General features: G+C 46.3%; 1 protein-coding gene across 3 annotated transcripts in view; it reads left to right on the forward strand.

Annotated features, from left to right (window-relative positions):
- LOC308486247 (solute carrier organic anion transporter family member 1C1-like) overlaps nucleotides 1-13,062 on the forward strand; it is a 37,808-nt gene that overhangs the window by 9,351 nt on the left and 15,395 nt on the right. For 2 of the 3 annotated variants that reach the window (XM_081022841.1, XM_081022839.1), the window contains exons 2-11: nucleotides 16-149; nucleotides 371-512; nucleotides 623-755; nucleotides 1,629-1,756; nucleotides 4,644-4,790; nucleotides 6,193-6,291; nucleotides 8,633-8,878; nucleotides 11,415-11,579; nucleotides 11,716-11,911; nucleotides 12,817-12,982. In XM_081022841.1, coding sequence (XP_080878967.1) covers nucleotides 51-149; nucleotides 371-512; nucleotides 623-755; nucleotides 1,629-1,756; nucleotides 4,644-4,790; nucleotides 6,193-6,291; nucleotides 8,633-8,878; nucleotides 11,415-11,579; nucleotides 11,716-11,911; nucleotides 12,817-12,982 — 1,521 coding nt within the window. In that variant the 5' untranslated portion in view covers nucleotides 16-50. Of the gene's footprint in view, nucleotides 1-11; nucleotides 150-370; nucleotides 513-622; nucleotides 756-1,628; nucleotides 1,757-4,643; nucleotides 4,791-6,192; nucleotides 6,292-8,632; nucleotides 8,879-11,414; nucleotides 11,580-11,715; nucleotides 11,912-12,816; nucleotides 12,983-13,062 lie in introns of all 3 variants that reach the window. The other variant, XM_081022840.1, reaches the window with a different exon arrangement.

Consider the following 13,062-nt stretch of genomic DNA (forward strand, 5'->3'; position numbering starts at 1 on the left):
CCCCCCCCCAGACAGAACGGTCTGTGTTCCCGAGCTAGAAGATTGGCATCATGGATGGAAAAATGGTTCTGCAGCAAGCTAAAGACAACCCCCCATTCTTGGACAAAAGCCTGGTGAAGAGAGCATGTCTCCCTGTTTCAAAGCTAAAGGTAAAAACCTCCCTTTCTCTGCAACAAATGGCCACAAAATTCCAGATGGCTCAAAAGCATGGTCCCTAGCCTTGTCTCCCTCTATTTTCCTTCCGCATATTAAATTGTAAGCTCCTTGAGGCCAGAGACTTGTCTGTTTTTATCTCTGTGGTTGAGATGTTATATTATCTTGAGACAATAGCTCCTTTGTCAACTCACGTTTTCCTTTGTGTTCACCCCAGATATTCCTCGGGGCGCTGTCGTTTTCCTTCTTCTCCAAAGCATTTACGGGAAGCTACATGAAGAGTGTGATGACTCAGATTGAGAGGAGATTTGAAATCCCATCATTTGTGGTCGGACTGATCGATGGAAGCTTTGAGATAGGTATACCCATTTCCTTCCCACGCCCCCTCACAGGAGGGAAACTACTGTAGTTTCTCTGAACCACCCCCACCCCCACCCTAGAATTCATCACATCTCTTTTCCTGATGTAGGAAACTTATTGGTGCTGATCTTGGTGAGTTACCTGGGGCCAAAAGTTCATCGTCCAAAGGTGATTGCGGTTGGGTGCCTCATCATGTCCATGGGATCATTTGTGTCGATTGTGCCTCACTTCATAATGGGGCGGTAAGTAGAGCATTAACAATTACCAACATTAGCATCCCCAGTGAAATGCCTGTCATCAGGGAGGGTGGTCCATGGGCCAAGACAGATGAGCATCAAACAGCGGTTGAGAGTGTTGTGAATGCTTTGTAGAGGGAAGGACTATAGTTAAGCAGCAGATCAATTCTCAGCATCTCAGAGTTGGACTGAGTGGAGTGAACCGTATCTGAAGCCTCGGAGAGTTTCTGCTGGGCAGCGCAGACATTTGTTTTGGCCCTGCGTTGTTGGCAGTGGATGCTTGGATATCACACTCTTCATTGGGGCTCTGCTGGAGAAGTTTGGGCATACCAAATATCAAGGATAGCCGTTGGGCATGGCAGCGTTTGGGCTGTTGTCGAGAAGCCTTGGTTGTGAGGTCATGGGCATAGGCCCCAAAGTCTGGTTGCGATGGCACTGCTCCCGCAAGGAAACCAGGACATAAAATTAGTAAATAACTAAATAAATAACTTTTCCTAACTTTTTGGAAAAGAGCAGTGCATCATTCTTATGACATTGCACCATTTGCCATGAAGCAACCATCAATTGTCTCATTGCCTCACAAAGCAGCTGCCAATAGGGTTGTAGTAGACCATCTGCTTCGCATGCAGAAGATACCATGTTCAATTTTCAGCGGCATTTCTGGGTCGGGCTGGGAGGAACATCCTGCCTGCTGAGCTAGATGGATACAATGCTTTAACTCAATATAAGTCAGCTCCCTGTGCTCCTATGTACCACTCAGAATTAAAGGGTATTAATAGTATCATCATCATCATCATCATTGCTATTATTAACAAATATTTTTAAACCCTTCCACGTTTCCATCACACGGCATTTGTTTCTTTCTTCTTCTTTTTAAAGTTACAATTACAAGAGCATTGCGGTTTCTGTGACCAATTCTTCTGCGAGTGTGTCGGCTTGCTCAACAACCATTCCTCCCCTCCATGTGATAGACGACTTGGAAAGTTTTCAAAATGCAAGTGCTCTTGGTAAGCAAAACTTTGGTGGCTCCCGAGGTGAGCTGTGCCCCAGTCTCTTGGTGTGCACATGAAGAGATGCAGGGCATAATTTTATCATGTAGACTTATTAGTCTCTCTCATGCCCTGACACCTTTTGGGCAGGTTGCTGGATGGCCTTATGCCACCAACACCTCTTTATGTAGCAACTGGTACTGTGATTTTCCAGGCTGAACAATTCATATTCTCTCGCAACAGCCCTCTAATATCAGTCTCTATTGTAGCCATAAGAGAACTACCCCTGTATGAAACGATGGTTGCATATGCACCATTCATTCAAACCAAACACCTCCCAACCCCTCAAAATCAAGGGATCTGTAGTTTACCCCATAAAGCTGCAATTACCAGCACCCTTAACAAACTACAGTTCTTGGAATTCTTTGGGGTGTATGTGTGTGTTTTGAATGTGCTTTAAATGTATTGCTGAACGCACATTGATCTCTGAGCAGCAAGAGACTTCAGCGATTTCTGTGCTTACCCAAGTGAACGCCATTGGAAATGCGGGTGTCTTTGGGATATATGCCTTTATTTGCACATCTATACAACCCAAGCATGGTATGGAGGAGCTCACAGCATTCACACCCTAACTGATCTTGCTTCCTCATCTGGTTAGCCCCAAGCCTCTACTTTGGGTATCCAGCTTCCAGCTCCAGCCAAAACTCACACAGCTCCACTTGGCCTATTGTTCTCCATCCTAGGATTGACGTGGCTTGAGCCAAGTGAGGTGAGGAAAGGCCCACCCATTTGTCTCTATGGCACTCTGTGGTACTTAACTGGACAGCTACAGTATGACTATTCCCTTAGCAAAGGAACTAGATAGACCTGTTTACCAGGTTTCCTCTTATACATCCTACCTGCACAGGATACAGGATTGCATCTTTGGAAAGGACTGCTGGGTATCATCCAGACCAGCAGTTACAATCGATTTATGCCCTCCACTGCTGCTACAGTTGCTATTACAGTTCCTCTTCTTCAATATTGCTTGCCAGACCAAGGATTTCAGTTTTCAGTGTCCAGGTTTGGCTGGCATTGAACATCTGTAGCTGAAAAATCTGTTTCCCATCGTCATTCTCTTTAACTGAGAACTCAGCTGGTCGAGTGTCCACAGTGCATTTTACAAGCTCCCTTTTTCTAACAGCAAACTTAGATGGCTGAGAGCCGGCAGGATTTAAGCCAGAACCAGGTCACTGGGGAACAAGCAGACTTATGGGGAACTCCAAGGTTTACAGGAATATAAAAAACCAAAATAAAAAGTCGGGAAACAGATCTGCAGGGGGAAACAAAAGCAAAAGACTCAATGAAGTCTCAGCACATTCAGTGCTCATGGAATAGTGATAGTACAAACAACTTTTCTTCTTCTTTATCTCTTTGACTTTGTTTTTGTAGTTGTTCTTGCTGCTGTCCCAGCCTTTGGTCACTAAGCAGAAGCATGCAATTGGGTGGGTGAGGCAAAAGAGGGCAGAACAACAAATGCTCATTGCACCTCTGTACAGTAGGCTAGTTTCTACACGCACACCAACACACGCCTGTATCCTCCACCCAGGCAAGCAAGAAGCGTGATCAGAGTTCAAGGACACATTCCACACAGGCAAAAACACCCATGGATGATGCAAGGCAGACAGCGATGGGTTGTGGCCTGGGGAGAGTCACTTGGTGGGCCACATTTGACACCCAAGCCAGTCATTTCCCATTCCTGCCATTAAAAAATGTGTATGCACTCTATACCTGCTGCCTTGAGAGACATCATCAGGAGAAGAAAAGGCTAAGGAGCTAACTGTGCGCCAGGGGTTGGCAACCTAAAGCCCAAGGGCCCACAAGCTGCCCCCAAACCGAACCGCTCATTCAGCAAGTCCCTGCGCACTGCACTAAACTGGTGCAGCATGGCGCAGGGACTGTCTTCCGCGGCTCCAGAAATCACGTCTGTGCATGCCCAGATGCCAAAATTCACGTCTGCGCATGTCCACAGTTCCAGAAATCGCTTCTGCGTATGCCCAGACGCTGAAAATCGTGCAGGTGCAATTTCCGGCACCGTGGACATGCACAGACGTGATTTTCAGTGTTGTGCTGTGCTGGTCCGGCCCATGGTTTTTAACACTTGATTGGAAGCTGCCCAGAGTGGCTGGGGAAACTCAGCCAGATGGGCGGGGTATAAATAATAAATTATTATTATTATTATTATTATTATTATTATTATTATTATTACTGAGGATCGCCACAGGAGTGATCCAGCCCATGCCCGGTAAGCTGTGCCGACCCCTGCCCTACGCAAACCCGAAGTCCCTAAGCTGGTTGGATGGTGCTTTGTATGCCTCCTTCCGGCAGCTCCGGCAGCCAAGCTGGTGCCAAACATCTTGCTCTGCTTTCCTTTGGACCACATCACTGAGGCTGAGAGGGGAGTCTTGTCATCTGGGCAGCCCAGGACCTCCATACACACTGCCCAGGCTTGTGCCCTGGGGAGGTCACTTTGGTGATGCTAAGGCAGCAAAAACAACACAGGAGGCAGCAGTTACGAGTTATTGGTCTCTGCAGCCACAGCAGATGCTGTGATCCATGGACTCTCCTTCCTTGGATGTTTTTAAGCAGAGGTTGGGTGGCCATTTGCCATGGGTGCTTTAGCTGAGATTCCTGCATTGCCCTTCCATCTCTACAATTCTGTGAGACAGGTGCTCTAGATTTCATGGGTACAATGGCACGGCAGTGGCACTGGTGGTGGAATCTATCCACCTTTTGCTCTGTGCCACCTCTGCAGTTTGCATCTCTACCCCCCTGACCCTTTGAAGCTGCCAATAGCCCTGCAAAGGAAAACGAATAGGGCACAGCAGATTCGTTCACCAAGCTGTGTGCCATCCTTTGCCCACAGGCTGTGAAAAATCGACGAGCTCCTACCTGTGGCTGTTTGTCCTTGCTGGGAATATTCTTCGTGGAATCGGTGAAGCTCCCGTGATGCCCCTGGGGCTGTCGTACATCGATGATTTTGCCACGGAACAAAACTCGGCCTTTTACATAGGTAAAATAAGCGAGGCGATCCCATCCCATTAAAGATCAGAACTGGGTTGAAAAGCAGCCTTCTGAAGGTCTGCATTGTCTTACCAGCTCTTGGCTGTTTCTTGGTTGCTTTAAAATATCGTAAGGCTGTTTATGTTCTGGTTTAAAATATTTGTGCCTTCTCAGTCACAAGGCAGCTTAAGAATGCATATCAACCACCAAGGCAAACTGAACAGATAAAAAAGTGAGCAAAATTTGTGTGAAGAGGAAAGGGCCTCCTCCCTGCCTCATTTGCAGGTTTTGATCAAAGAAAGCATTTTGTCAGGTTTTGGAAAAATAAAATTGGGGGAACTATCATTGGGTAGCAGTGGAGAGCCTCACAGTGGCCTGCAATTGCTAGCTGCCATCCTTTCTATCCCAGAATGACACATGGTTTCCCCCAAAGAAGCAGCCATTCCCAACACATTGAAAAACTGCTTCCCTAAAAATAATAATCAAGGGAGGAGTAATGTATGGTGTGGATTAGATCCGAGTCATAGCATAGCATTGCTCCAAGGTGGGGTACCTGGGATTGGAGCGAGATGATGGTTTTTAGTGGAGACTACCATTCTTTTTAGGGATGCGGGTGGCGGTGTGGGTTAAACCACAGAGCCTAGGACTTGCTGATCAGAAGGTTGGCGGTTTGAATCCCAGTGACGGGGTGAGCTCCCGTTGCTCGGTCCCTGCTCCTGCCAACCTAGCAGTTCGAAAGCACATCAAAGTGCAAGTAGATAAATAGGTACCACTCCGGCGGGAAGGTAAACGGCATTTCCGTGCACTGCTCTGGTTCGCCAGAAGCGGCTTAGTCATGCTGGCCACATGACCCGGAAGCTGTACACCGGCTCCCTCGGCCAGTAAAGCGAGATGAGCGCCGCAACCCCAGAGTTGGCCACGACTGGTCCTAATGGTCAGGGGTCCCTTTACCTTTACCATTCTTTTTCCCCAGAACCCCAGTTGCAAAAAAACACTCCCTGTCCCCAAAACACAACAACACCTGTGTAATTGGATGGAGATTCACTCCACTTTTGAAGGTCTCAACACAGCCTTTCCCAAAGACTTGTGGCTGCATTCCCACTTTCACTTACCTGGAAGAATTGATCCACTGAACTTCTAGGGCTTCTTTCAGATGAGACATATATAGGATTGCATTCTGGGTCTTTGATCAGGTTGGGATTGCATTCTGGTAGGGCAGAGAGGGGCCCTGGCAGGCCACTCTGGTTCCCCACCCTGTTCTGCAATGCAGACAGCAAATGACCCAGACTTTTGCCCAGCCTTCTACCCTGGCAGAGAGTAGCATGCCCAAAGATCGCCTCTTCTCTTCATAGATAATCTTCTTCACCATGCGCTGTAAATAAGTCACTGTGCTGCCGTGTGATCTTTTACAGGAATAGTGAGAGCGCTGGGAATGTTTGGACCCTCAGCTGGCTTTCTGCTTGGATCCTACTGTGCTAATCTGTGGGTTGACATTGGACTGGTAGATACTGGTAAGGAACAAATACGCATAACCGTATCCAGTGTTTTGTCTCTGTTAACGTTGACTCTCCTGTCCAGCGAGTGCTGAGTGCCAATTGTCCTGCTGTGGCTTGCTAGCAATTGTCAGGCCAGACCCTAGACAACCCCCAGTAGGTCCTTCTGGAGCCCTGAGCTCTGGAAAATATTGTCTCAGCAAAGGACCACAGCCATCAGAAGACTGAAGAAGGTGGGCAAGGCTTTGGGTTCCAGTGACTTCATCCCATGATGCAGAAAGGGCCTGTTAGGAATTCACAAAATTAAGGTTCTCAGAGAGCTTCTCCACCTGCAGAACCAAAATGTGGATTTGCACCTCTTTACTCTCACCATTAATGTAGGGGGATGTAATCATAGGACGCCCTTCCCCATCCCAGTTTTGTCCCAGACCTTCCTGGGAATGTGGGCTTTTCCTATCCTTGGAAGATCTGCAATGGCCAAGATTGAAAAGCCCTGCATTTAAAGGGTGGAAGTTCCAGGACAACACTGGGGTGTGTAGGATGTCTTGTGGATGTCCTTACATTACTGGGGAGACAGGAAGGTGCAGTTCCACATTTTGCTGTGGTGTGGACAAGCCCAGCATCCAACCAGCTCTCTTCCATCAGAGGAAAGCTGTGTATTATCATCTATAGACACTTCCTGGAAGATTTACTATTGCACACAAATAAATTTCAGGCTTCCTGCCCAGACTCCCTGTTAAACTAAACTAAACTCCCATTTGTGGTTTTAAGTACATTCTCCTACAATCTCTCCAGTTGCTGGATATTACCCTCTTAACCCTCCTCTGGCGCTAACACCCTCCATCTCCTAAATTCCTCACTTCCTACAGTGTTACCTCCACTTAGCTTGTCTCTTAGGCCCCATCTGCCCCATGCATTTGAAGCAATATTATAGCACTTTAAACAGCCATGGCTTCCCCTAAAGAATCCTGGGAGCTGTAGTTTGTTAACAGTGCTGAGACCTTCATTCCCCTCCCATAGCTACAATTCCTATTGTGGCTGAATGGTCAATCCCTTTTCCCACTGAACTATTTTCCCACTGAACTAATCCATTTTCTCGGGACTATTCAATTGCTCATCATCTAACATTGTGTATGGCATCAAATGCCAACAGTGTCCTTCAGCTCTCTATATTGGACAAACAGGCCAAACCTTACGCCAAAGAATAAATGGACACAAATCTGACATCAAGAATCACAAAACAGAGAAACCAGTAGGAGAACACTTCAATCTCCCAGGACATTCTATACAAGATCTCAAAGTAGCTGTTTTACTACAAAGGAATTTCAGAAATAGACTGGTTACAGATAGGTAGCCGTGTTGGTCTGCCATAGTCAAAACAAAAAAAATCCTTCCAGTAGCACCTTTAAGACCAACTAAGTTAGTTCTTGGTATGAGCTTTCGTGTGCAAGCACACTTATCTGAAGTGTGTGGGTATCTGAAGAAGTGTGCTTGCACACGAAAGCTCATACCAAGAACTAACTTAGTTGGTCTTAAAGGTGCTACTGGAAGGATTTTTTTTGTTTTGAGAAATAGACTGGAAAGAGAAGCTGCTGAATTGCAACTCATTACCAAACTTAAAACCATGGAGAGACCTGGTTTGAACAAAGACATTGGATTCTTATCCCATTATACATGACTAAGCCATTTCTCACCTTCTCACCCCTTGCCTTTTCCTGTAAGACCTATTACAGTCGTTAAGAGTCGTCAGCAGGCTCATCTCAGCTATCTGCCAATCTCCCATTCCCACCACCCTTCTGAGTAATACCCCTCCCCACCTTCTCACTATATAGAAGGATCTGGCAACTTCTGTTTCAGTGTATCTGAAGAAGTGTGCTTGCACACGAAAGCTCATACCAAGAACTAACTTAGTTGGTCTTAAAGGTGCTACTGGAAGGATTTTTTTTATTTTTCCCACTGAGGCACTGATTTCTGAATATCAGTGGGTATGGATCACAGCTGGAAGGGTGCTATTGCATTTGTGCCTACGCACCCAAAGACATTGGGTGGGCCACTGTGAGAACAGGATGCTGGACTCAATAGGCCCTTGGTCTGATCCAGCAGGATTTTTCTGAAGTTCTTACAATATGCCTGAAAAATCACCCATGGTTTTCATGACTGAGCTGTGATTGCAGTTTAGATCTTTTAGGTCCACATCTAACTTTTTATCAGCTGGACCATACAGTGGAGAGGTGAAAGGTCAAACTGGGAGCCAACTGAGAACTGCAGTGATGAATAAGCAAAGTAGAGCAAAAGATGTAGATCATCTTTTTTTCCATTTAAAGAGGCTAAAAGTTCAATCTCTGTCCTTTTCTCCCAGATACACTGACAATAAATTCTAAGGATGTGCGTTGGGTTGGTGCCTGGTGGCTTGGAATACTGTTATGTGGAGCCATCAGCATTGTGGCCTCCTTCCCTTTCTGGTTCCTGCCTTACTCTTTGCCAAAACAAGGAGAAGAAAGGATAATTAAGAAGTCGGGTGACATTTACGGAAACTCCAAGGATAGCTGTGGCAAAACAGAATCTCCAAAACCACCACGGCTGAAGATCTCCAAAGCAACAAAAGGTTGACTGCTGAATCTCCTCCTCCTCCTCCTCCTCCTCCTCCTCCTCCTCCTCCTCCTCCTCTGGCTCTCCTTCACTAGTTAATGTCGAGCTTCTTAAGAGCAATCGGCTCGGTGGGTGGCCCACTTTTGCAATGCGCTCATCTCCTTAAACAAAATAGAACAGGACTAGGGAAACTTGACTCTCCAGATGTTTCTAGACTCCAGCTCCCATCAACTCCCACAACATGGCTAGTGCTCAGGGATGATGGGATTTGTAGACCAGAAACACAGTGTCCTTATTCTGGGGTGATTGCAATTTAAAGTATAAACATACACCCCAAATATTATTGGAAGGTCACGATCCCTTTTATTAACAACTGGCACTCACCCCTACTATTTTGAAAACAGACGTGATCTGTGGTGAAAAATGTGTGGTGATTCAGATAATTGGTCTCCATGGTCTCTTTTTGTAAGCAGATGTCCATGTAAGCATGTCAGGAAGGAACACAGGAATCTGCCTTCTACTGAGTCAGAGCACTGGTCCATCTAGTATTGTCTACACAGATTGGGGGTGGCTCTCCTGTGGCTTTCTTCCTGCCCTACCTGGAGATGCTAAGGATTGAACCTGGGACCTTCTGCATGTAAAGCAGATGGAGGAGCAGTAACTTGAGTCAGGGTACATATAGTCACCCAGTTCCGCTGGTTTCCTGGGTGGGGTACCTTCATGAATTGTGGTCCCAGGATTCCTCTCAAGTTGCCCTGGTTCCCGGTACATGCTGGTATCTGCCATGGGCTCCATCCTCTGAGGAGGTCTTCTCAAATTTTAGCCCCAGACCTAGATCATATCCTTAACATTCTTCACTTAAAACTCATTAAGAAGAGTTATAATAATAATAATAATAATTTATTATTTGTACCCCGCCCATCTGGCTGGGTTTCCCCAGCCACTCTGGGCGGCTTCCATAGAAACCAAAAAACACTAAAATATCATACATTAAAAACTTCCCTGAACAGGGCTGCCTTAAGATGTCTTCTGAATGTCAGGTAGTTGTTTATCGTTTTGACATCTGATGGAAGGGCGTTCCACAGGGCGGGCGCCACTACCGAAAAGGCCCTCTGCCTGGTTCCCTGTAGCTTTGCTTCTCGCAATGAGGGAACCACCAGAAGGCCCTCGGCGCTGGACCTCAGCGTCCGGGCAGAACGATGGGGGTGGAGACGCTCCTTCTTCAGGTATACTGGGCCGAGGCCGTTTAGGGCTTTAAAGGTCAACACCAGCACTTTGAATTGTGCTCGGAAACGTACTGGGAGCCAATGTAGGTCTTTCAAGACCGGTGTTATGTGGTCTCGGCGGCTGCCCCCAGTCACCAGTCTAGCTGCCGCATTCTGGATTAGCTGTAGTTTCCGAGTCAACTTCAAAGGTAGCCCCACGTAGAGCGCATTGCAGTAGTCCAAGCGGGAGATAACTAGAGCATGCACCACTCTGGCGAGACAGTCCACGGGCAGGTAGGGTCTCAGCCTGCGTACCAGGTGGAGTTGGTAGACAGCTGCCCTGGATACAGAATTAACCTGCGCCTCCATGGACAGCTGTGAGTCCAAAATGACTCCCAGGCTATGCGCCTGGTCCTTCAGGGGCACAGTTACCACATTCAGGACCAGGGAGTCCTCCACACCAGCCCGCCCCCTGTCCCCCAAGAACAGTACTTCTGTCTTGTCAGGATTCAACTTCAATCCATTAGCCGCCATCCATCCTCCAACCGCCTCCAGGCACTCACACAGGACCTTCACCGCCTTCACTGGTTCTGATTTGAAAGAGAGGTAGAGCTGGGTATCATCTGCATATTGATGGACACCCAGTCCAAACCCCCTGATGATCTCTCCCAGCGGCTTCATATAGATGTTAAAAAGCATGGGGGAGAGGACGGAACCCTGAGGCACCCCACAAGTGAGGGCCCAAGGGTCTGAACACTCATCCCCCACCACCACTTTCTGAACACGGCCCAGGAGGAAGGAGCGAAACCACTGTATAACAGTGCCCCCAGCTCCCAACCCCTCTAGACGGTTAACTAACAATTTGCTGAATGGAACCATTTTACACACTGCGTTCCTCTCTCCCATCTGTACAATTTACAACTACAGTGGTACTTTGGGTTACAGACGCTTCAGGTTACAGACGCTTCAGGTTACAGACTCCGCTAACCCAGAAATAGTACCTCGGGTTAAGAACTTTGCTTCAGGATGAGAACAGAAATTGTGCAGCGGCAGCGAGAGGCCCCATTAGCTAAAGTGGTACCTCAGGTTAAGAACAGTTTCAGGTTACAAACGGACCTCCAGAATGAATTAAGTTCTTAACCTGAGGCACCACTGCAGATCTGAAGTAACAAATCTGAATACACACACACACAAATCTAGGCAATGTAAATTAGTCTCAGCAGTAGACAGAATCAGCAATGGCTTTTGATCCCGAGGATGACAATAGAGATAATCATAAGCCTTTCCTCTGCAAATACACTTGCTGATGTTTATTTTAGACATGGATATATTATATTTCCTTTCCAGATTTCTTCCCCACTTTGAAGAAGCTACTTGGAAACACCATCTTCCTGGTCTATTTACTCCTCATTGTCCTTCTGTACAATTCTGTCGTTGGCATGATAACATATGAGCCAAAGTTTATGGAACAGCAATTTAACATACCTGTTTCAAACGCCATCTTCTATATTGGTAGGTAAACTCCTCTCTTTGTTGTTGCGTTTCTGGCTTGCTGGGGTAAGTGTGTGTGTGCGCACGTGTGTGTGTGTGTGTGTGTGTGTGTGTAAGCACATGCAACCTATGTCAATGTTCCCTTTTCTTTTTCTAGGTGTGTTGCTTTTACCTGCTACAATTGTGGGACTGTTCCTTGGAGGTTTTATCATCAAGAAGTTCAAGATGCAAGTGACAACTATGGCGAAGTTTGCCTGTGTCACTTTTCTGATTACCTTCCTACTTAATCTGCTTTACTTTGCATTCAACTGCAAAGACCTCCAGGTGGCTGGCTTGAACATCAACTACTCTGGGTAAGTTGCGGTATTCATTTTTGGGACTGTGGGGCGGGAAATTCCATATTATACTGACTCAGTCCGTTGGAGAATTTTATGTTGTGAACTGCCCTGTGATCTTCAGATGATGGGTGATATACAAATTTAATAAAGAATAATGATCTAACTGAGTACCATCTGCTGGGGATGTCTCTTCATGCCTGCTCCTCTGCTGTCTACTTGTTGCTCATCTACTCATCTACGGTCTCCTGAGTTCGCATTTAATGGTGAATCTACCTGGCTGGAACTTACCCAAACGTACACGAGAACTAACATGCAGCCATCATGGTGTCACTCTGAATTTTACAGTGCATTTCAGTATTATTATTATTATTATTATTATTATTATTACTATTATTATTTATACCCTGCCCTCCCCAGCCAAAACCAGGCTCAGAGCATATAGGAGGGTAAAATGTGCATAAGAATGCATGCTAACTATCTTTTACTGATGTTTTGCTTTTTTGTCAACCACTTTGCAGCCTTTCCCAACCTGTGGGTCCCCAGATGTTGTTGAACTACAACTCCCATCACCCCTAGCTAGCAAGGCTAGCTCAGGGATGATGGGAGTTGTAGTCCAACAACATCTGGGGACCAGCAGGTTGAGAACCACCGACTTAGAAGTTTCATCACTATCAGGTGGTATATGAATTTTGTTGCATAAATGAATTTTGGTATATGAATTTTTGGTATATGAATTTTGTTGCATAAAATAAATTGGTGAAACTAACATGCAAAAATGGGTTGTATTTGAGAAAACATGCAAAATGCAGATATAACAGCAATAACAATTTATTACTTGTACCCCACCCATCTGACTGTGTATATGTGTGTGTTGGCCTTGTTTTCCTTTTCCCTGAAGGCTTTGCTTCTGTTCCCTTTAGCATCAAAGAACCATCCTTCTCTAAGGAAGTATCATTAGCTGCCTGCAACTCGGACTGCAGCTGTGATACAAGCCACTGGGATCCCGTTTGTGGAAGCAACGGGGTCACCTACATGAGCGCATGTTTAGCTGGCTGCAAAGCATCAGTGGGAAGTGGAAAAGATATGGTAAGCGCAGATACCTGTTTGTAGGTTTGCTTCTTAAGAGGTTCATGCGTTCGTAGGATTGTATAGAGTTGGAAGGGACC

Source organism: Podarcis pityusensis (genome assembly GCF_964106645.2).
Source record: "Podarcis pityusensis genome assembly, chromosome: 10".
Classification (NCBI taxonomy): Eukaryota; Metazoa; Chordata; class Lepidosauria; order Squamata; family Lacertidae; genus Podarcis; species Podarcis pityusensis.